Below are 23,983 nucleotides of genomic sequence, written 5' to 3' on the forward strand. Positions count from 1 at the left end.
TATTCTAAATACTAAAATCCTGTATTGAATTGCACTGAGGTATTGGCTGCACTTAGTGTACACACAAAATCTATTAAGAAATCTCATTGTATTTATATTGATTGGGAATAGCGCGTCAGGTGCTGGATCTTGATGAGATACACTGCTCAGTTCGTATATTGTTCTGCACACGAAAAAAATCACATCACAACTTTCACACCAATTGCAATGCAAAACAAATTCCGGCGATAAGACACGTTAGCACCAGGGATTTTACACCTGCTTTCTGCTGGTGTTAAGCAGGACAACTACCTGCACCATGAAAGGGAACACAGCCAAGAGCCACACCAGAACACCCACAGGTACCATAGAGTCAATGAGCATGATACAGGGATACCCATGAGGGCCAGAAGACTCATCTCAACAACTCCAGGACCGACAATGCCCCCCAAACCCACATCTTAGTAAGTGTGTCCCTGTGGTCATTGTCTTAGCATGATAGGCACGAGCCCTGCAACATCACAGTGTGCTGTCACCTCAGCGTTGGCAATGAGCCTGGATGTGTAGCTACGCACGCATCCTCCTGCATGCACAACTGGCGTGTGCTGGTCTGGGGTTCACAGGTCAGTGCAGGGGTGTGCCTATCCGGCAAGGGGAACGGGGTGTCTCGGACAAGTCCGTGTACAGAAAGTGCTGTAAGTGTGTCTCTGTGTTCTGGTGTGGCCTGTTACAAGAGCCGCAGCAGTCGATGTTGTAAAGTGGCATGCACCACCTCCAAACGGCACTGTGATGTTGTAGTTGGAATGTAGCAGGACATGCGCAAATAGGCATTACAATGGCGTGCCGTACGAGTGCACGAGATACAACAGCTCACCGTACAAAAGTGTGGGGGCTTGTGGGATGGAGGAGAAGCCGTTTGGCAACATAACACACAGTGAACTCGACCATGTGCCACATGCTGGGCATCTCATCCATGATGACCAAGGTCGCAGACATCCCACAACCCCAACGACTGGCCTTTGTACACATTCTGTATGAATGCAGCGTGGTTTTCACTTCTATGCTCGTTCAGTGGTGTGATGTTGGCAGGTTGTGTGACTTGTGCTCCTTGTTGGTGTGTTTCCTTTTGGCCATTGTTAGTCTATATGTGTGTTGTACTTAATTGTGCATGTGTGCCATTCTGCCCATCTCCACCCTCCCCCCACTCCCTGTTTCTTCCTTTTCCTAGTGCTGTTGTATCTATAATTTTGTTGCTGCACACATAAATACATGTAAAGAATAAATTAGAATAGTTCCTTGATTCTTTTAGGTTTGAAAACTTCTCTATTGGTTTCTTTTTAATTTTCCATATGAACCGTTTTTCTTAATATTCAACAACACATAGAAGTCAGAAGTTCAACGTATTCTATCAACACACTTTCTAGAACATTCTACAACACGTGCAGGTTAAAAGTTCATCAATTTTTTAAAACTTAACGATATATTTTTGCAACTTTTTGTTGAACATTTAACAACACGTGCAGGTTAAAAGTTGACGATTGTTTTAAGTTCAAACAGTGCCTTCCAAATGCAAGTAGCAGGTGTGGTTGAGCTGAGCAAATTTTATCCTATGATATGTACTCCACGTTGAAACTGCTTTTTCTTAACCAATCACAAAGATGCTTTTCCACAAAACTAATGTGCACCCTACTTTTAAAAAAGAATGCTTTTCATGATATCTTCAGAGATAAGTTATAGATGGGAATTGGCATTTAAAAAACCTTAGAAATTCACTGAAAAAAACCATAGGTTTCAGGGGTGTTATAGTTAGCTGGACATTTCCCTCGTACAAAACCCTAGAAATTCCCCTGTTATAGTTAGTTCAGCTAACTATAACTCGCGCCCCCGCAATGCACTGCTGATGACGTCACATATTACATCACTCATGACATGGTCAGTGACATCACTGATGACATCTCAAATGACATCACTGATGACATCACTGATGACGTCATCCATGTGAAAAATTAGTGCATCTTCTCACACCCTAATATAACCTTTGATACACCGACTCAAAATTTCAGACGGCCATTTTGACAACCATAGATACTCCAATACCAATAACTACTCACCCACTCATTGACTTTTAAGTCTACATACATCTCCACTCACTCACCTGTACAGTCACTCATACTTACAGTCACTCTATGCATTTATTCACCTATATAGACACTCACACACCGCCAATCATCCATTGAGGTACTGACACATCTAGTCAGTCGTGCAAATAATTAATCACAGTAAAATTTACTCACCTATACAGTTTAAAAACACTCAAGTTCACTTACTCATAAAAATACTAACAAATTCTGTGTCTTCCTGCAGAAAAACAAACAGCACATGACACAGATATCCTTGCACTATGGCGCATACAGCCACTCCCAATATCACACACTCTCACATATAGATAGTTATATACTCTTACACACATATACACTGCGTGTCACATATGTAGTTACTGACACATGTACAACTGAGATATACATTCAATCACTAACACACACATACATACACTCACCCAACCATACAGTCCATCACAGATGCACTCTTAAAAACATGCACCCACTGAATCACCCACTCACACATCTAGTCAGAGAGTCACACACACCCTACCCACACAAACACTCAGGCACCCATACAGATACTCAGACAACCAATCAATAACCCATATAGACACTCATATAGTTATTCACAAAACCATGCAGCCACTTATACACCAACACACAGACACATACAGACATTCACACAGTTTAGTCACTAGTCTGCAGTAAGATACATTTAATGACTCACTTATAGACTCAGTTACGCACCTAGAAAATCATCCATTCACACACTTGTACACCCACTTATTTTTCAACAGGCCTTTCCCTATATATATTAAACATAATAAAACTGTTCAGAAACACATACTCAATTGATGATGTCATCAGTGATGTCATCAGTGATGTCACTGACCATGTCATGAGTGATGTAATATGTGACGTCATCAGCAGTGCATTGCGGGGGCGCGAGTTATAGTTAGCTGAACTAACTATAACAGGGGAATTTCTAGGGTTTTGTACGAGGGAAATGTCCAGCTTACTATAACACCCCTGAAACCTATGGTTTTTTTCAGTGAATATACATATATCCATACATATATACATATATATATATCAAACCTCAACTTTTATGTACACTCCTGGACCTGTGGATACTATAGAATAAGGACTGCTGTGCTGCTATGTAGCCAGAAGGACTGACACGCTGCTGCCCTTATACTCTGCTGCTCTGCTTGCTAAGAAAGAAGCGTGGACCTGCACTCTTCATCTTAGGCTGAAGTGGCTCCAAGGGTCAGTCAGCAGACCTTCTATTCTGAGCTATAGGGACATTAGCTCCAAAGGCTCCCTGCAACTGCCCAGCTGACCTGCTACCTAACCTGCTCCTCACAAACAGGACGTTTGCACCAAGATCTTGCAATCGCTCGCCAACACAGAGTTCAGGCAAACCAGACTCTCCACGCTACCGCCAAAGACACCCGGTAGCGAGTGACCTGCACTTTGCACTACAGCAAAAGCTCGCAGGGACCGCCAACCCAAAGCTCCATTCCCCAACCATCCGCAACACCTGACAGAATCTTCGTAGTACAGCAATGCCAGTCTGCCCTTTGCGCCATTTCCTACTTACACGACCTTCCACAATGCTCTTCTTGCGGCCCATCCACCACAAACTGAATGCTTTGTGCTGGACTGTGAAGGTAACTCTTTCAGCTGGACTAACCTGGTCCCTATGTACAGCCCACACTCCAACACGGTCGGCCTGAACTTGTGACTTTCACCCTGTCTCACACCACCATATAGCCGCGAGTGCCACTTTGAGCCTTTTGTCTCTGTTTCATTTAAATCTGTAAAATTGTATATCTCCAGTTCGCAGTGGCGGTTTCTGGGAGTGGGCGGAGGGGCTACGTCCTTCCAATTAAATGCTATATGGTCACCACCACCAGTAATAACAAAAAGCAATTACCATGCTTTTTAAACTGACATTAAATACTCCCTGCCTTTGTCTGCCAAGTCCGTTCTGCAAAACGGATGTCAGGTAGTTTTAATTTAGACACCTGCGCACTACGCACGCAGGTGTCTGTTGGTAGCACACCCTCCTCACCTCGACATCTTCATTGCCCATATTGAGTTGTGCCAGCCATGATCAACTTATTCTGAGGACATCTCTCCTTATTCTGAAAACCAAAAGGTATTGTGTAGTGAGATAGATGCAGTATTCCCCACCAAACTACTCATTTTAAATTGTTGGTCACATGCCAACTTCACTGGTGAGCCCCAAGTTAAATTATGACTTTATCAGACTTTAATTGGGAATAGCGGTCTTTAGTTGACAGTTAGTTAGGACTTATTCTTAGTGCTGGGACGTTCCTACATTTGTAGCAATGATATGCCCTTGTAGGAATAAGAGCCTGAAATATATTGAAGACTGAATCAATAAAGCTCACCCAAGCCCTTCGTCTGAAAAACGAACAGACTATTTGAAATAAAACTCAGACACCTTTGAAAAGAGAAAAAAAGTGATATAAAGATCGTATAAACACCTTTTGACAGGCGGATTGTAGGTAATTCCTTGTTTTAGTCTTCTTAAAATATGTCCCTTGCCAATGCATTTTAACACGGTGTTGATGTATACATCATACCAGAGCCTACAATATTTTTGATGATCACGAAGATAGTCACATACCTACTGAAGAAAAGTAAAAGTGTAATTGATCTGGCAACTGTCCCAAATCAACAGTAGGGACAATAACAAGCCAGTCATTGAACACAATATCAATAAAATGCAGATATTATGTAAGCATCAAATCGGCTGATAATTCAGATACTCGAGAAACAGTCCAAATAACGCATATTTGATTTTTAATAGCAGAGCCTTCACACATACAATTATTGTCTCTCTCCGCTGTGGTCCATTTGCACGTGCCTGATCCACTATGGTATCACAAGGCAGTTCAAGTTTTTTGGGATTAACTGTCATTTGCCACCATCTTCAGAGCAAGAAATGTTGCAGTCAGCATTTTTTTGGGTGGAAGCCAATAAACCAAGTTATGAGAGCTTAAGAAACAGAGCAAATATCAACCACGAATTGAATACTTCTATTCTAAAAAACGTAATTGTGAAACTATTTCTACTCTATTTCTATAAAAGGGAAGTGGAGGCTTCACGCTGTGGACACCTCCCCTACTTAACTTCGTAAACTGTATGCAACTGCTGTGAGGAAAGGCATGAGTGATGAAACACTGTAGTAGTTGAAATCGAACACCGCAAGAGACTGATTTGGTTCTTCTGCAGGCCCCGTCCCACTCAGGTCCTACCAATGGAATCACATTTACTGTCTCTCATTTGTCCCCGGACTCTGGTAATAATCTTGGGATCTACAGCAGTGTCTTCTCTTTATTTCTGTTATGCAAAGACCATAATTGAGTTATTCAAGATGTTTTTTAACATATGCAGTTCAGTTTCTGTGGCAAAATCCGATCACAATTTTCAGACCGAAGCCACATATATTCCAAAATTGAGAAACAGGCATTAATCCTTGCTCCGTGTCACACAGAACAAGTCAAAACGCTAGAATGCACCTTCTATATACAGATGACTCTGTGCCTACGAAGACTCAGTATATTGGCATGGCTTTAACAAAAGCACACCGTATGGTTATTTTGGCGAGTTTTATATAGCGCAAACTAGACCAGAAGGTATTAGAGTGCTTACCAGTTATCTCACAGACGGACACATTCATTTTTTGTATAACATTTTTTTTTTAAAGCCACATGGAGATTACGTGATTTGCCCAGAATCGCAGGATATTGAGCATCCCTGCCGAAACTCGAGCCTGGTTCCCCAGCTTCGTGGTCGACCACCCTAGCCATCAGACCACATCCTCGCCCCATGGTGGTAAATCTCTAATGCATGTCATCTCATAGTGAAAAAGAATAGGTGCCTTGGGCTATATCCGGTGCTGTATGCAAATATACAATGAGAAAATGCCCAGCAGCCGGCCAAGGGGAAAACTAGAGTGTTCAATAACGATGCCAATGTAATACATTCTTTGATTAAATTAGTGACCAAAGCCATCTTTTTTATTTTTTTTATATAGCACAAACTCAACCCGAAGGTATCAGAGCGCTTTACACGAGCACCAGTTGCTTTACATACTAACACATTCATTTTGTTAGGCACAGGGAGATTAAGTTATTTGCCCAGAATCACAGGATGATGAGCGTCCCTGCGGAGACTCGAACTGGATTCTCCAGCTTCGAGGTCAACTGCTCTAGCCAGGGATCGAGCAGACCACACACACAGGAGGTATGCTGTCAAAGTTAATGCTTAGGACAATAGTGCCTATCAAACCAGACTCTAAGGAAAAGATCCAATGTGAACAACCCTACCCTGGATGCTTTCCCTTTGCAGACAAGAACCAAAAGAGAGTTCAATTTGCAGAATATAAAGGTCAGGTCCATCCCAGGGTTTCTCGGATTAATGAATACTTTCTTGGAAATACCAGGTAGTCTGAGCCTGTGTCTCCTACAATGAGACCTAGAACCACAAATGAACTGTGTAGCCACATTCCCACTCAAATCAATGGTCAGCAATGGCCCAGATGCACCTACAATCCTAAAATTGGTGAAGACAAGCGAGGGTATGTCACAGTAGTGTCCCATGTGCAAAAGGGTGAGGATCTGCTTAAAAGTAGCACTGCCAAGAAACGACGACCAGGCCCTATAAAGCAGTTTATTGCAAACACCTCTTATCGACTTACGAAAAAGCCAAAAGACATGGGTGGCGGAGGGAAGAAATCCTAAAGCTTGCAAGTTATTGTTTGCCGGAACAAATAATATAAGCAGTGGTAACACTGAACCCTAAATCTATGAATACTTACTCAGTTTTAAATCTTAGCTACCACACCTTAACAGGGCTAAAAAAAAAATACCTGCCACACAATGGCCTTACTTTTATTACAGAACACTCACATTTTTTTCAACACAAAATGGAATGACCAAGGTTTTTATGCAAAAATCAAATACAATTTTCCTTTGGTAATAGCATATTTCTAGTGAAGTTAGACACTGCAAGCTTGCATCTACTGCTAAATTGTATTCCACCTCCTAATATCTTAAGAATACTAAACATTTCAAAAACGTTTTCAGAAGTACCTTAAAAATGTTGAAGGTAACAAACTGTACATTCCACATATCATAAACAAGGAATAAAATCAACTCTCAATAATATTAAAACTAACACAGACATTGCAATCAACCAGCCAGATAAAGTGGGTGGTGTGATGATCTTAGATAGTAACAACTCTAATAATGACAGCAGAAGAACATTTAACACCACAACCTACTGTAGGGTGGAATTTCTTATTGAACCTAAAAAGAAAGTTTGAGATTATCAAAAACAAGCACAACTGGGAGGCTGTCTTAGCTACAAGGAATTCAATTCTTGAAGGTAAAATGTCCATGTGCACCAGGAATATACGTCCTTCTATAATCCACAAAAATCCAGGCTCCCCAACTGGGAGCACCATTTTTCATGCTGTGGTCTGTCCTCTAAGTTATATATAAAAATGTGGATTATTTTTCAATTGAAGATTTTCTTCCCAAAACAGAATCCTACAGCAGAGGCAGTGCCCATATCAACTATAACATATCAAATCAAGCATTGCAAGAGCAAATTATTGGTCATTCTAGACATCGTACATACACCAAATTTCTATAGCAGAAGTATTTAAAACCAGACGACCATATTCCATTCCTACAGGTTTGACTGTGGTTTATTTCATCTTTCAAAAGTACTTCTTCCCACACATCAAGGAGGCCGCAATAAGAGCTTCCTTTCCGCACGATTTAGTAGATGTTTTTGTTGGACAATTTAGAACATCAATTGATCTAGCTAGAAATCAATTCTTTCAGCATTGGATGTTGGTCTTGTTATCTTGATGAGGTTTTCATGATCTGGTCTGATACCAACCAACTACTTGACACTGTTCTTGTTTTTATTTGAAATGTACATTTTGCAATGGTTTTAATTAATCATACAATAAATATTATACATACACACACACTCTCTATTCTTGTTTGGCACAAGCAAAGTAACAATGCTCTATTTTTCTCCCAGACCTAGCAAATAACTGTAAGATATATTACCTGGACCTGACAATTCAGGTAATTGAAGGCAGATTCTCATGTCCTTGTATAGGAAACTTACAGCGAGCAATTCCTTAATAATTTACTAGAACCCTCATCCCCGAGTCCTGTTATGGGCGGTTTCCAAGGATTCGTAAAAATTGTACATTCAAGGATGCCTTTTTCAAAGAAGATGAAGTCTTAGGCCTCAACTAGTCAACAGGGTCGGTCCCAAGTGGCTGACCATGCATGCCCTTAACAGGGCGTTGCATTACCTGTGAGACACATTGCTGGCACCGAAATGTAAGATACTAGAGAAGAATATATTGATCTGTGTGTCCACAGTTAGTGTGGCTTCCAATCAGTTTGTAAAGAGTATTACAAGGCACTGTGATATTTTGTTGAGCAGTAAAGCAAAACTTCTTGCCATCCCTTTCTGAATTAAAACACATTTGCAATCTTTTGTAAACCATCTAGCACGAGAATATAGACCACTCATAACTAACCAACAGCATTACGATACCATAAGTGTTGCAATGGTGCAGTCTATAAACTTACTTTCAATTTTAAATTCTTAAATTATGGTTTTAAATCATTTCTATTGAGATTCCATTCAAACTATAACACCATCAATGACAGGTATTCCTAGTATAAGCAGTCATATAAAATACAATACTCTCTTAGGAAAACATTAGGGTCACATTCATTTTATAGGCGGGGGATTTAATGATTTGCCCAGAAACACAGGAGGCTCAGCTGACGCCATAATGTCACATCTTCGGAAGAAGGAGACAGGCAGACACAGGTTAGAAGGAGGGAGGCAGGCAGGGAAGCCACATGAAAGGTCGGCTAGTTATGGGCTCGAGGATCCAACAGGACCTCGAGCTAAGCCAGTCAGGCTTCAGGCTCAAGCTTTCAGTGGCTTGCCCACTTCTATGGGAAAGTGCTGACATCTCTCAGTAGAAAAAAGTAATTCTGGAAAAAATGCATTCCTGATTCTCAATATTTTTCTAGGTATTCATAGTATATCACAGTTTATGTAAAGGCACAGGTCATAAAAATACAGTTGAATGTCATAGTGAAAAACGTCAAACTATGTCAAGCAAGATAGGAGTATTTGAAACCGGTTTATCCACTTACCTGGCAATTATTCTGCAAAACGCACGAGTTCACTGCTCGTTTACATTTTTCACAAAATTAGACAATGCAAAAACGAATTCAGTGATGGGAAGGTTCGAGTAGTAAAGCAAAATAGTTATGGAATTTTGCATGAGCGGCTCCATATCTCTTATAGCGCATTTCTCAGGGAACCAGTGCTGCATAAAACATCACTTTGCCCCATTTTTTGTGTTCCCTCAGGCTCCATTGAGCATCCCCGGCTCGCTCGCTACAATGTTATCTAGATATGCTGTATTCACCCCTAGTTCGCTTAAAAGTGCACCACCTATGCCGTTCCAGTAACTCCTTATATCTACTGGCCCGTTAAAGCCTCACCTATCCCCCTTGCTGGACAGTAGTTTTCCCACTCAGTAGTTTCACCTCTTCTGCTCATAGAGACACATCATCTCTACCCCGGCTCAGAAGTTATTTATTTCCAATGTGTCTCTTTTCACCTATGCCCACTTTCTCACTACTCATCATATCTCCAATCATCCCCTCATCATATCTCTAATCATCCCCTCGAAACAACTACTAACCTGCAGGTAAACCTGAGGGCTACAATGAGGGCGCAGCTCAGGGCGATGGCCCCGCACAACAGATCTGGTCTTCGGGCCATCTGGGACAGCACCCGCGTGCAGTGAAGCGGACTCAGCCTCTGCATGCCGACTTCACATCCCTAGCCGTGCAGGTAGCAGGGGAGTGTCACCTCCGCCAGAGGGCCGGGCGAACCCAGGCATGGGGGCGGGGACCCCAATGACAGCTCAGAACAATCTCTTGTCTCAGTCTCGTACCATTGACACAAAGAACGGACAATAAATGTAAAGCCCCGTGCGTGATTGTAAACATGGCGGCCATGTTAACATTTGCTATGTGTTTTGGTTGCTTAGAGTGCCACTCTTTGAAGCCGCAGCTCGCCCACTCACACATGCTTTTTCCTAAATGATTTATCTCTAACACTTTAATGCTTCTGATGACATTGCATGCAATTTCGAAACATCATTCTTTTGTTAAAACAACAATCGCTAATCTAACCGATAGAACAGCCAAATGTCGGTATGTTTAGAAAAAAAAATAGCTACATCTCATGTAAAAAACAATCCTAACACTAAATTTGCAATTTCCAATATTCTAAACAGCGGACATGTTCACAAAGAGCTGATGTATGATTCTTAGCAGTCGGCATTCTAGTGTGGTTTGATGGAATTGTCTTTCTTCCGTGTTTACAGACGGGCAATTTATCAGTGGGTAAGCTGTCAAATATGATCGACTTGGAGCTGTAGGAGAGGACGTGCTGGGGTGACGTGGCCTCCCAGGGTTTGTTTGTCAGTACGGATGGGTGCGCAAAGAAATAAAAGTAGGACTGTCATGGGTCATTCATTACAAGAAGACTCAACGTCTTGGTATGTTGTGAAATTCTATGTCAGGACAGGAGGCTCCGATTATGCTTTCTCATTTCTTTATTAGAAATGCTCAGCAGCCAATCAGAAAAACCGTTGTAAAACGAAAAAACTACAGTACCCATGAGTACCAGGGTACCACGTGATCAACCATAGAGTCTCACATATAAAAGATAATGAATGTGAAAGTACGTCCTCTTTCTTTGCTGCTCCGCAGCCAGTTAAGTGCCTTTTATTTATCTCACTTGCTACTTTGTGTTATTGATACTTTGTTGCGCTATTTTTGTATGCCGCTTCGACACGTGGTTGCTTTGTTGATTCCTTGCATTGCTACTTTGTTGCGCTGCATGCCGCTGCCAAGCGCTTACGTGTGTCTCTCGCCCGCTGCTTCTTAAACGCGAGGTGCAGAGTCTGGGAGCGTGGTCTCACCTCCCGAGGTCCGGACGCTCGTCGGAGCGTCTGTATTCATTTCTCAGTGGAGTGGGAGTACTGGGGCAGAGGGACTCGCGCTAGTGCGCGAGCTCCTCTTTTACATTTATCTCGAGGCGGCCGTTACCGCGCATGCGCGGCGGCCATTTTCTTTGTTTATTTTTCGTGTTCTACACGGAGCTTGCCTGAATCGGTTGTTTTCTCACAACGCTGCCCACTGCCTCAGATTTTCAAAAGCCCCATCGACGCCCTTTGCTTATTCAAGGCTTTGGGCTGTATAATAGAGCATAGGCACTGCCTAGAGTGAAATTTCAGCAAGCCCTCCCTCCACAATTTATTTATTTATTTATATATTTGGTCAGGTTTTTCTACCTTTCCTTTTGGCTTGCTGTGGGGTTCTTCACTCCCCCTGAATTGTGCCTTTGGCATATCTATATTCTATTGGAGTATCATTTTGTGGGCATTAATATCACAGTACTGTGACAAAAAATTGAAGATTATTTTGAGGATGATGATTACTCCTTTGAAGATGACGACTCTAGTTTCCTAGAGCAGGATTTGGTGGAGGCTCTGGACCAAGGGGTTCAACACTCCGTAAATAGAGCCCTTGTCCAGGCTATCAATCCTCTGAAGCGTCATTTGACAAACTACGCCAAACAACAGGGTTGGTTGCCTTCTTCACGATTATCGAAATCTCCAGCTAATCCGCATAGGTCGGATTTTAAAAGACTGGCTAAATCTTTAGCCTCCGACAAGGCTTCCTCCGTGCCATCGCTGGGCGCTTCTGCCTCTGCTGGACTTTTGACAGACACTGAAGGTCCTCCTTCCTCTCCTTCGGACCAGGATGTTCCGCCTCCTCGCAAGAAGTCTCGTAAAGGAGCATTACGTAGATGCTCCTACTCATCCTCAGGTCCTTACCTTTGAACCTTCTGAACTTTATCATCCCCATTCATCTTCCTGGCTACCTTCTCCTGCGGTGGCGGACTATGTTCAGGCGCACATTCGACAGCCCTTTGAAAAGGATGTTAGGGCTCGCCTCCGCTCTGAGTGCCCTCGCCCGGATCTCGCTGATCACCTGGCGGACACTCCAGAGATTGATCCCACAATGCTTTCGTACCTTAAAAAATTCGCGAAGGATCCGAAGAAGGGTCTTGACAGATCCTGGCGCTCCTGTCAGGATAAAATGCTGGATTTATTGGGCCCACTCACCAAGATTCTTGATCTTGGATTTCAAGCCAAGGAATCTTCCTCCCTTGTGGATCCTGACGACCTGATAGAATGGGCTCAGAGAGCTATTTGCCAGTTAGGCAATGCTAATTGTGCTATTTCGAGCGAGCGTTGTCGCTCTATTCTTCTGAAAATCGACCCAGAGTTGGCAGAACTCTCAACTTCCGAATCTGGTCTAGTGGCACAGGGTCTTTTATTCGGCCAGCCTTTTCTTAAAGAATTAACAAAGTTTGTGGCGACCTTCAGCGGTCTTGATAAGGCTCAGGCTTCCATAAAACGTGCACTTCGCCCGGTTTTTGCCAGGGCCGGACGACATAGGGGACGCTCGTTCGGCCGTGGATCTCATAATACCTCCCAGAGGGGTTATCAGTCCCAGAGAGGCAGTGGTAAGGAGGCCAGATACAACTCCCACTCCAATTTCTATCCTTCCCACAAAGGGAGAGGTCAATTTAGAAAAGGCCGTTCCGGCGGAAACCAAGGTGCCTACCACGACTCCAACACCTCAGGTGAGTTTGATTCCTTTTTCCGAGGTGGTTCTGGGGGGCAGAATACGATTTTTTCTCCACAACTGGCGTCTAATCTCAAACGATGCTTGGGTTCTGCAAACTGTTCAGGGTTTCAAAATAGAGTTTTATCAGTCCCAACATCAATCCCTCCCTCCACATCCCCTAATTTTTTCTCTTCAGGACCAAGGGTTTATCTCGGCGGAGATCGAATCCCTTCTCAAAAAAGGGGCAATCATTCCAACTATTCCCCACCCACAGGGGTTCGTCAGCACTGTTTTCCTGGTTCAGAAAAAAGGGGGCGGAAATGGTCTAGTCCTAAATTTCAAGGATTTCAACGGAAGTGTTCTTTACAGACACTTCAAGATGGAGGGGATCCATCTGTTGCGCGATCTTCTTCGCGAGGGGGACTGGATGGTTCGCCTCGACCTCAAGGATGCGTATCTTTCAATTCCCATCTTCGAGCCTCATCGCCGATTTCTTCAATTCAGTTGACTGGGGACTTGGTACGAATACACGGTTCTTCCATTCGGCCTCTCGTCAGCACCTTGGTGCTTCACGAAACTTCTGAGGCCCGTCGTGGAATGTCTGCGTGCTCGGGGTGTCCGCTTAATAATATATCTCGACGACATTCTTATCATGGCGGACAGTCCCCTCACAGTCTTAACACACCTGGAGTGGTCTATCGACCTTTTACAATCTCTGGGTTTTCTCGTCAATCCTCAAAAGTCTATCTTGACCCCTACACAGGTGATAGAGTTTCTGGGTTTCCAGGTGAATTCCCTTTCCTGTCAACTTCCACTACCAAACCAAAAGATTCATTACATCAAGAGGGAATTGAGGTCGGTCCTTTCCAGACAGACTGTGTTGTTGAGATCGTTAGCACGAGTTGTCGGTCTACTGGCGTCCTCCATTCAGGCGATCTTCCCGGGCCCTCTGCACTACAGGGCACTTCAAAGGTTAAAGATTCGTCATCTCCAAAAAGTCTTCGCTATTCCGATCTGATTCCTCTTTCCGAGGATGCGAAGAGCGAGATGCAATGGTGGTTAGACCACATGGAGGCCTGGAATGGGCGAGCCCTGTTCGGCTCCTCTCCGGATCTGGTGAAGAATCCAATGCCAGTCTAGGGGGTTGGGGAGCCCGGTGTGGTCCCGTCTCGACAGGGGGTCTATGGTCCTCCCAGGAACTGTCCCTTCACATAAACTGTCTGGAACTCCTGGTGGGTTCCTTTGCGATACGCTGTTTTTCTCCTCTTCAGTCCAATTGTTGCATTCTTCTCCGCATGGACAATGTTTCAGCGGTCCGGTATGTCAACAAGTTAGGGGGAACGAGATCCAACATTTTGGCGGAGATCGCCAAGGATTTTTGGCACTTCTGTCTTCAACAGAAGATCACAGTTATTGCCGAATATCTTCCCGGCTGTCACAACCAGATTGCCGACTGGAACTCTCGCCATCTTCGCGACTTCAGTGATTGGCGCCTTCATCCTCGCATTTTTCGCATTCTCCGTCGGACTTGGGGTCAATGTCACCTAGATCTGTTCGCTTCTCGCCTAAACACTCAGCTCCCTCTGTTTTTCAGCTGGAGGCCGGATCCGAAAGCCCTAGCCACGGATGCGTTCCTTCAGACCTGGCCGTCGACTCTTTGTTACGCCTTTCCCCCGTTCATGATGATTTCCAGGGTTCTGGCCTACTCGAAACGTTTTCAAACAGAGTTAATTCTAATTGCTCCACTGTGGAGAGCTCAAGCGTGGTTCCCGGTTCTTTTGGAGATGTGCTGTGCGGTCCCGTTCCTTCTTCCCCAGAGGTGGAATCTGTTGTTGGATCCCCTAGGCAATCCGCATCCCCTTGTTCTATCCGGCAATCTCCTTCTGTTGGCGTGGCAAATTTCGGGGATCGCTGGTCGCTCCCAGGCCTTTCATGCGACGCTTCCAAATTCATCAGTGACGCCTGGTCTCCCAGTACTCACAAACGATATAGAGCCTCATGGAAACGATGGTGTGACTGGTGTGTTCAGCGGGAAGTTGATCCCGCTTCAGCGGATGTGGCTATGATTATTAATTTTCTAGCCTCTCTCGCTTCCTCTGGTTTGGCTTATCGCACGGTCAACAACTTCCGTTCCGCCATCTCCGCGGCTCATGTTCCTATCAATGGTAAACCTGCGGGTGAGCATCCCTTGATTTCCAAATTACTTAAGGGCATTCGTTTGTCGAATCCTCCGTGTCCTAAATATGTCTCGCTTTGGGATGTCTCCATTGTTTTGAAATTTTTGGAAGCTTGGCCTTCTAATTCTTTGCTTTCCCGCAAGCAACTCTCTGCCAAACTGACTATGCTGTTATGTCTTGTTTCTTGCAAACGAGTTTCTGATGTGCGTGCGTTAGACTTGGCAGGTCGCAGTTTTACACCCGAGGGTGTCACTTTTCTTATTTCTAAACGCACCAAAATGGCTACTTCTTTTGTTACCTATCCTTCATTTCCTCACCATCCCAACCTTTGCGTTGTTCAGTGTGTCAAGGATTATGAGGTATGTACTGCCCCTTTACGTTCAGATCCACAGGGTGAATTACTTATTGTTTTGCAAAAACCTTTTCGTCCTGTTACGCCTGCTACTTTAGCTCGCTAGGTTAGATGGCTCTTGTCTGAGGCTGGAATTGATGTTTCCATTTTTGGTGCTCATTCGGCTCGTGGGGCTATGGCCTCTAAAGTGTTCTCGATGGATGTTTCATTATTGGACATCATGAAAACCGCAGATTGGTCTTCTGACTCTGTGTTCAAAACTTTTTATTACAAACCTATTGAACATATTGCTTCTGTAGTGGTGGATCAGCTTTGAACAAGCATAATCGGAGCCTCCTGTCCTGACATAGAATTAAAAATTTGCAAACATATATATTACTCTAGACCCGGAGGCCCGCTACGAGCGGAACTTGCTGCCCCCCCTCCAGCGCTTGCGGGAGGACGTTGCGCGTTGGCGGCGTCTTCCGCTTTCGCCGCTTGGCCGAGCGGCCTTGTTTAAGATGATGTCCTTGCCGCGCTTTCTGTATGCGCTTCAGAACACTATGGACTTAGTTCCGGCGCGCTACTTCCGTGAGGTGGAGGGCCTGCAGCGGCGCCTGTTCTGGGACGGGAGGCCGCGTATTGCTCTGGCTAAATTGACGCTCCCGTGGTACGATGGGGGAGTTGCCCTCCCGGACATTAAACGGTATTACTGGGCCTCCCAGCTAGCTGCGATTAATCATGGCCTTTACGGGCCCGCCCTGAACCCGGCATTTGAAATGGACAAGATGCTCCTGCCCGGTGGCGACTACAATCGAGCGCTCTACTCTGGCGCGCCCGACTCCCGTCTGACGGGACCGACGCGTGTCATGGTGCGTGTCTGGCACGCGGCTAATGCAGCTATGGGGTGGAAGGACCGTTTGACCCGGGCGACACCGCTATATGCGTCTGAGAGGTTGGGCTCCCTGTGGACATCGAAGGGCTTCGAGAAGTGGGACACGATCGGAATCAGCACAGTGGGAGACCTCTGGACGAGGGGTGGATTCAAAACTTTTGAGACGCTGCAGACGGAATTTCAGCTGCAAGGCAGTGAGTACTTTCGGTACTTACAAGTCCGCCACGCGCTGGGCTCCGTCTTCCCTGATGTCGCGTCCATTCCGGAGTCTTCCCCCCTGGAGGACAGAGTGCTGGATGGCCATGTCCCAGACAGCACGATCTCCCTTATATATAAAAAACTGATCAACGACAGATCGTGCCTGCTGACTAGTCTCCGCGAGGCCTGGGTTGCCGACGGGCTGGAACTGGACGACGAGGACTGGATTTCCGCGGTGGCCTCTCCGAAGGAGGTGGCCATCCCGGCTCGCCTTCGCTTCGTCCAGCTTAAGATCCTCCACCGGGTTTACGTGACGGGGCCAAGGCTTCTACGTATGGGCTTTGTTGGTGACGGATTGTGTAAGCGTGGCTGTGGTGCCTTGGCAACTTTCATGCATATTCTGTGGGAATGCCCACAGGTGGAGCGATTCTGGCGTGGTGTGCATGAGGTCCTGCGTGTGGTGACGCGTGTTGCGCTGTTGCCTGAAGCGAGGAGATGCTTGCTGAATGTGTGGGAACCAAATGACTATTCGGTCCCGCAGACGCGGTGGGTGACTCTGGGATATATGATAGCTAAGCGTGACATTGCTCAATTGTGGGGATCCCAGAGGCCCCCAGCGGTGTTGGCCTGGAAAGAACATATGGATTGGTGTATGTTTCGTGAAAAGGTAGTGTATGTGGCGAGGGGTAAGCCTGGGGCGTGGGTGAAAATCTGGGGCCCCTGGAACGCCTATCGCGGGGGTATTTGTGAGCCGCCACTGCTACCGGCCGCCTCACCAGCTCCGTCCCCCTAGCCGACCCCCTCCCTCAGCCACGGGCATGTGGTTCCCCAGTCCCTGATCTATTCCCATTCCCCTCTTCAGAGTTTGGCTGCTGGTTGGGATCCCCCACTTAAGGAGCACGTGCCGTCACTTTGGATGGCGGGTTGCCTTGCGGGTGTGGTTTTTTGTGTTGTTCTGTTTTGAAAAAAGGAAACCGTATTGTGGGCTTGGAGTTATGTGGCCTGCGCTATTGATATCTCCTGATTTACCGATCTGCACCGCCAAGAGACTCTTAATGTAGGTATGTCATATGCTTCTGCCACTCTAGCGGCCGGCCGGATGGTTGTAGGCCCATACTTGTAACCTTTTTAAAATGTAATAAACGGTTTAAAAAAAAAAAAAAAAAAAAAAAAAAAAATTTGCAAACATTCGTGACAAGAATTTTCAATTCTATTAAGGACAAAGAGGCGAGGATTATCCCACCCAAAGTCATGATTTGTTCTCATGTTTTTCAAAGTTATATTTGCATTTGATTTATGTTAATGCATTGGTTTTCTCTCTTTTTATTCCCCCCTTTTGTTGAATTCACTCTCTTTATGGGATGAATATTACGGCTGTACATTTCTTTTCAGGTTCTGACCCGAAATAACGACCCTTTTTTCCTCCTGCTTACTCTGCTTGGATGGTCTGCTGCCTCCTGTGTTCTGCGTTTGCTGTTTCTTCTATCGTCAGGGTGATCACCGGCAGTTGCTGATGGATTCTTCTACCTGGCATTCATCGTTTTTTCATTGGACTTCCTGTTTCCTGCGAACTGTTCCTCACCAAAGAAAGAGGACGTACTTTCACATTCATTATCTTTTATATGTGAGACTCTATGGTTGGTCACGTGGTACCCTGGTACTCATGGGTACTGTAGTTTTTTCGTTTTACAACGGTTTTTCTGATTGGCTGCTGAGCATTTCTAATAAAGAAATGAGAAAGCATAATCCTCGCCTCCTTGTCCTTAATAGAATTGAAAATTCTTGTCACGAATGTTTGCAAATTTTTAAGTGTTTGGAATAGTAACACCCAGGGTTCCGAATCTATGTCAGGAAGGAGGTGAGGATTATGCTTACATTTCTTCATTATATTTGAATAGGAGCGGTTTCACAATTCATTCCTGTAACAAACTTGAAACCTTTTATGATTAATCCTTCTAATCCCAGGTCATGACTGCCACATGCTATTCATGAGTGCTCAATTATGTAACTATGTATTCTGTATTTGTATTACCGTAGTCACGCCACCTTTCTGTATTTTATAATCTTTAATGTATCTGTGACTTGTTAATTTGCAATTTACCTTATTTGTAGCTTTCCCTATTCGCGCCACCTTTTCGTATTTCATAATATTGAACGTATCTGTAACTTGTTAAGTTGTAACTTTCACCACAAGTACCTACTTCCATGCTATTCTCATTACTTATGTAATTTACTTCGCTGTATTGTAAAGCACTCAGACACCTCTGTGTAAAGTTTGCGCTATATAAAAATGCATAAATAAATAAGCTGCACTGATACAAGGACGAGGTACACATAGTATTCAGAAGAGTCTTCTTTATTTCATCTCAACACCATCACAGGATCCAGTCAGCTGTGGAATGTTCGGGCTTGCCAGCCTGGCACATACCAAGGGGAAGGAGGGCGGGGGGGGGGGTGGGGGGGGACGGGGCGTACCAAGTATGGATTGCATCCCCATGTTTAACGTCGTCACCATTCCAACAAACACCTACCCCCCTATTATCACTACACGCTCCCCCTCCGCACATCCACTTACACAACCTGCCTCCATTGCTAATCTCATTGACATTCACCGGAACTCTGACTTCTTACCTAGAATTTCTCTCCCTCCTCACTTGGACTGTAGACCCTCTACTCCTCCTTTGAACTCCTTGAATGGGAGCATTACTAATCCGGCTCCCCGCGTCCAACCTCTCCCCTCTCCTAATCCCACTGATTCCATCCAATCCCTGACCCCTGTTCACTCTCCCTCCAATGACCCAAGCCATTCTCGGCCCCTGCCTAAAACCTTAAACTTTTTCAGCTCAATAGCACAGCAACTGAACAGAATGGAGCTGAAAATTAACTCCCTTGCTGCTGATTTCCTTTACTTACAACAAGATCTTCTCAACAAGACCAAGCCGCCGTGCTCCCTCTCACGGGTAGATTTCCTCCCACCCCTCTCAATACCGCTCCCTTGGCCCCACAGTGCACTCCTCGTCCCTCCAGTCCGTCAGCGAGTCAGGCACTTCAACCCAACCGGGATCGCCAACCCTTTTCGATACCGAAACCTGATGAGATCAACGATTCTTACCTCGCTTTGAGCCAGAAGTCAGCCCCTTTCCCCATCCCTGTTATTATCGGCACTAACAGAATCCCTAAAAATGTCCACTCGCCTAGACCTCCTGCTCAATACTCCTCTATCCACCTTACTCCCCCATCATCAAGACTCCCCGTCCTCTCTCTTGCCTGCTCCTCAACTGCAGATCAGAAGTACAACACGCCACAGACATTGCTGAAGCTCTACTCGCTGAAGAAATTGACATCGCTTTCCTCACTGAATCCTGGCTCAATGTCCACTCCACCCCCATTCTTGACATTCTCACCCCTCCAGGGTACACCATCATCTGACAAGACAGACCGATCAAAACTGGGGGAGGACTAGCCATCATTCACAAGGCAGGAATTCAGATTACCAAACTTAAACCGGCAGAATACCTATCGTTTGAATACCTGGGTGTCGAACTCACTGCCAAGGGCACCTCACCCATCAAATTCCACACCATCTACCATCCTCCTGGAGAGCGTACCCTTTTCCCCGAAGAACTAACAGACCTAATATCACGGTTCTCCATGACAGACACTAAAGACTTGTTCCTGGGTGACCTCAATATCCACTGGAACGACCCAGAAGACTCCACTGCCCAGAACCTATCCAACCTACTTGAAATATATAACCTCAAACAGCTCTGCAATAAACCAACTCACATCAATGGTGCAACACTGGATGCGATCATTACCAACAATGATCTGGTCTCTCTGAGAGAGATTTCTCCCATTGACTGGTCCGACCACCACCTCATTCTGTTCAAGATTGATGCACTTGTCTTCCACCAACCTATTCGTGATGACAAACCTAAACACTGGACCAGAAATATCATAGAAGTCCCTTTATCCGAACTTGAATCCAGGATTCATGCCCATCTTCAACTCCAACCCTCATCATTGACGGCCGATGACCTCACTACACACTTTAACACAAAATTGACAGAGGTTCGAGACCAAGTAGCTCTTCTCAAACTCAAACAATTGAGGCGAACCAAATCTAAACCCTGGTTCAACGTGGATCTGAATTAGGAAAGGCGTCAACTCAGACAAACGGAAAGGTCTTGGAGACTAAACCCCTCGACCTTACACCTAGCGCAACTTAGATCTGCTCGGCAAGCATACGAAAAACACATTTTCAGTGAAAAGGCGTCTTTCTTCCGCAGCCAACTAGATCTGGCGAAAAACAGACCGAGAGAACTCTTCAACATTGTCAAAAGCCAAACAAACTGCACTCCCTCTCAAGAAATCAAAGCCACCAATGAGCGTTATGAAGAAATTGCCACCTTCTTCACTAATAAAGTCTCAAAAATTGATCAATCCTTCATCCAAACCTCGAACCCTCCTTCCCTCTTAACCTGCCCCACTCTAACCACCCCTGATAATTCAGAAAGAGTTCTTAACAAGGACAATCAGACCTGCATCCAGCTAAAAAACAATGCGCATTGGTCCGACTTTGAGCTAATGTCGGAAAATGAGGTCTTCAGTATAATTTCTAACCTAAAACCTTCCTCTCACACTATGGACCCCATCCCATCCACAATCATAAAAGAACTCAACCACACCATTTCCCCATTCTGGACAAAAATCATCAACGCCACTCTCACCTCAGGCTGTGTCCCAGACTCCCTTCAACTTGGACAAATCACACCCATTCTCAAAAAACCAGGGGCCGACCCTAATGATCTCAACAACCTCAGACCTATCTCCAACCTCCCATTCCTTGCAAAAACATTGGAGAAATGCGTTCTCCACCAACTAAACAAACACATTGATGAGTTCAACCTCCTCGACACCTTTCAATCAGGATTCAGGAAAGGCTGTATCACGGAAACAGCTATGCTCAACATCTCTGACGATATTCACAAGGCTTTAGATGAAGGTGATGCCTGCCTACTCATCCTTATTGACCTCTCTGCGGCATTCGACACAGTAAATCATCCAGCGCTTCTGGAGACTTTGTCGAAGCGCTCCGGCATCAATGGCACAGTACTAAAATGGTTCACCTCCTTCCTTCAACACCGCTCGCAACAAATTAAATTCAACTCCTGTCTCTCGAAGCCAACAAAAGTCACACTTGGGGTCCCGCAAGGCTTGATCCTCTCCCCATCCCTCTTCAATCTTTTCATGGAGCCCCTCACAATCATCTTGAAAAAAGCTGGCGGGAATTACCACCTTTACGCTGATGACACCCAAATCTATTTCAAAATCAAGTCTCCCAGCCACATCCAACACCTCAATGCCACTCTAACCGAGATCCAAACTTGGTTCAACGCTAACCACTTATGAAACAGAACTAATCCTATTCTCTCCAAAAAGCAACCATCATCCAATCGTCCAATCCAAGAGTGGCTCAAGAATCTGGTCGCCCTAAACTGCCCCATTGTCCTATCCGACTCAGTTAAGTCTCTAGGCATCACCCTTGACAAGAACTTATCTATGGAGGCCCACATCAAAAACTCTGCAAAAAGTGCTCTTTTCTCTCTAAAACACCTCAAGAAATTGAAACCTTTTCTTCCCCATGATGACCTCAAGACAGTAGTCCAATCCCTAGTTCTCACTAAAATCGACTATGGGAACGCCATCCTAACAGGGACTCCAAAAGCTCATCTAGCCCCTCTAAGGGCAGTGTTGAACATGGCCGCTCAACTTGTATCTGGAGTAAAAAGATTTGAACACATCACTCCAGCTCTCAACTCCCTCAACTGGCTTCCCATGGAAGGGAGGTGTATTTACAAACTGGCCTGCATCACACACAAAACCCTTCACTCTCCGGCCCCTAACTACCTGAACAACAAACTGGTAAGAGCAGATCAATCCAGAACGCTGAGAAGCTCCAACTCACTCCTTCTTATTCCTCCGAAACTACAAAAGAAAACCACACAATACCGATCGTTCTCTGGCAACGCTCCCAGGCTGTGGAACGCTCTCCCTAGAGTCCTCAGATGCAACCCCTCCTTCTCCTGTTTCAAAAGGGACCTGAAAATCCATCTCCTTAACAAATACTTTCTTGACCAACGTCAACTAACCTAGACTTCAATATCCGAGTTTACTCCTCTCTCTTGACATTCAAGGATAGTTGGTAACCGGACTGTGTTAACCACCTTATCTTCCATGCTGTATTTTTTTATCCCTGGTTTCCTTCCTTACTGCCTGCCTACTAATGTAACGCAATTTCCGTTCTTTTTTTTTCTTTACAGTAAGTATGTAAAGCGCTCTGATACCTACGGGTCAAGCTAGCGCTATATAAAACTTTTAAAATAAAAATAAATCTCCTTACATAGGGAAGGGGGGAGAGGGGTACCGGTGGAAATAAGGTTGTTTCCGGAAAACAAAAGTAATACATACAGTGGTGGGAAGTGTTCCAACAAAGTACATAGCAGTACCAACAATAACAAACTATGTGAAACAGTAATCTCTTGCCCACCTAGGCGCAGTTGCAGGCCTTAACGATCTCCTATAAGCTACGTTGGCATTTCTCCCCATGGGAGCATTGACCTGTGGGATAGGTGCCTCCCTGTGAGGGACAATTCTTTCCATACTCCCAAGTTTTCCCATTGGTAAGCGTAACTACATTTCTTCCCCCCTTGATTACCTTCATGGGATCTGAGAATCTTGTGGCCTCCCTCCTGCGTTGTTTAGGAAGGTCTACACTGACCCAATCCCCTTCTTTGACCATGCGAGACTTTGCGTGTTTATTGGTGTCACATCTATCCTTATACTTGGCTTGATGACTGGCAACACGTTCCCTAATCTCGTCACGATTTACAGCACAGGTGTTCTCTCTTTTAAGGGGAGGGGAGAGTCTGGTTTTGGGATCTTTGCCCTTTAGTGAGCTGAAGGGGGAGACCCCGGTGACCAAGTTAGGGGTTGTACGATAGGCCCAAAGTGTGTCTTGCAAGGTGTCTTCTGCCGAGATGCCTAAGATCTCTGCACGCTGTATGCATTCTATTATTATGTGATTCATGCGTTCTACTAACCCATTGGCCCGGGGACAATATAGGGCTGTCTTGTGGTGGGTGATACCCATTTTGGAGAGGAATTTGGACATGTTTTCTGAACTAAACTGTACCCCATTATCGGTTACCAAAGTATCTGGGATCCTTTCCTCAAAGAAAACGTCCTTAAGAAATGTTATCATTGCTTTTGTGTCGATCTGGTGCACACACTTGTAGACAACCCACCTAGACTTGTAGTCCACCATGACTAACAGGAAGTGTTCCTTCAATGACTTAAGGTTGTGGGGCCCAATAATGTCCAGTGCTAGTTTGAACCATGGTTTATCTGGTACAGTGACGGGCGACAGGGGAGGTTTCCCAGTTTGTTGTATGTTGTCTGAACGGCTACATTCAAGACAGTCCCTTACAGTTCTC

At 45.0% G+C, this 23,983-nt stretch overlaps 1 protein-coding gene across 1 annotated transcript in view; it reads right to left on the reverse strand.

Moving 5' to 3' along the window:
• The window catches only part of TXNDC11 (thioredoxin domain containing 11), a 440,118-nt gene extending 429,964 nt beyond the window's left edge, over positions 1-10,154 (reverse strand). The window contains exon 1 of the mRNA XM_085632134.1: positions 9,880-10,154. Within this exon, the coding sequence (XP_085488260.1) occupies positions 9,880-10,004 (125 nt within the window). The 5' untranslated portion in view covers positions 10,005-10,154. The remainder of the gene's footprint in view (positions 1-9,879) is intronic.
• Between the last annotated feature and the right edge of the window lie 13,829 nt (positions 10,155-23,983).

The sequence above is a fragment of the Triturus cristatus genome, chromosome 10 (genome assembly GCF_964204655.1).
Source record: "Triturus cristatus chromosome 10, aTriCri1.1, whole genome shotgun sequence".
In the NCBI taxonomy this organism is placed as follows: domain Eukaryota; kingdom Metazoa; phylum Chordata; class Amphibia; order Caudata; family Salamandridae; genus Triturus; species Triturus cristatus.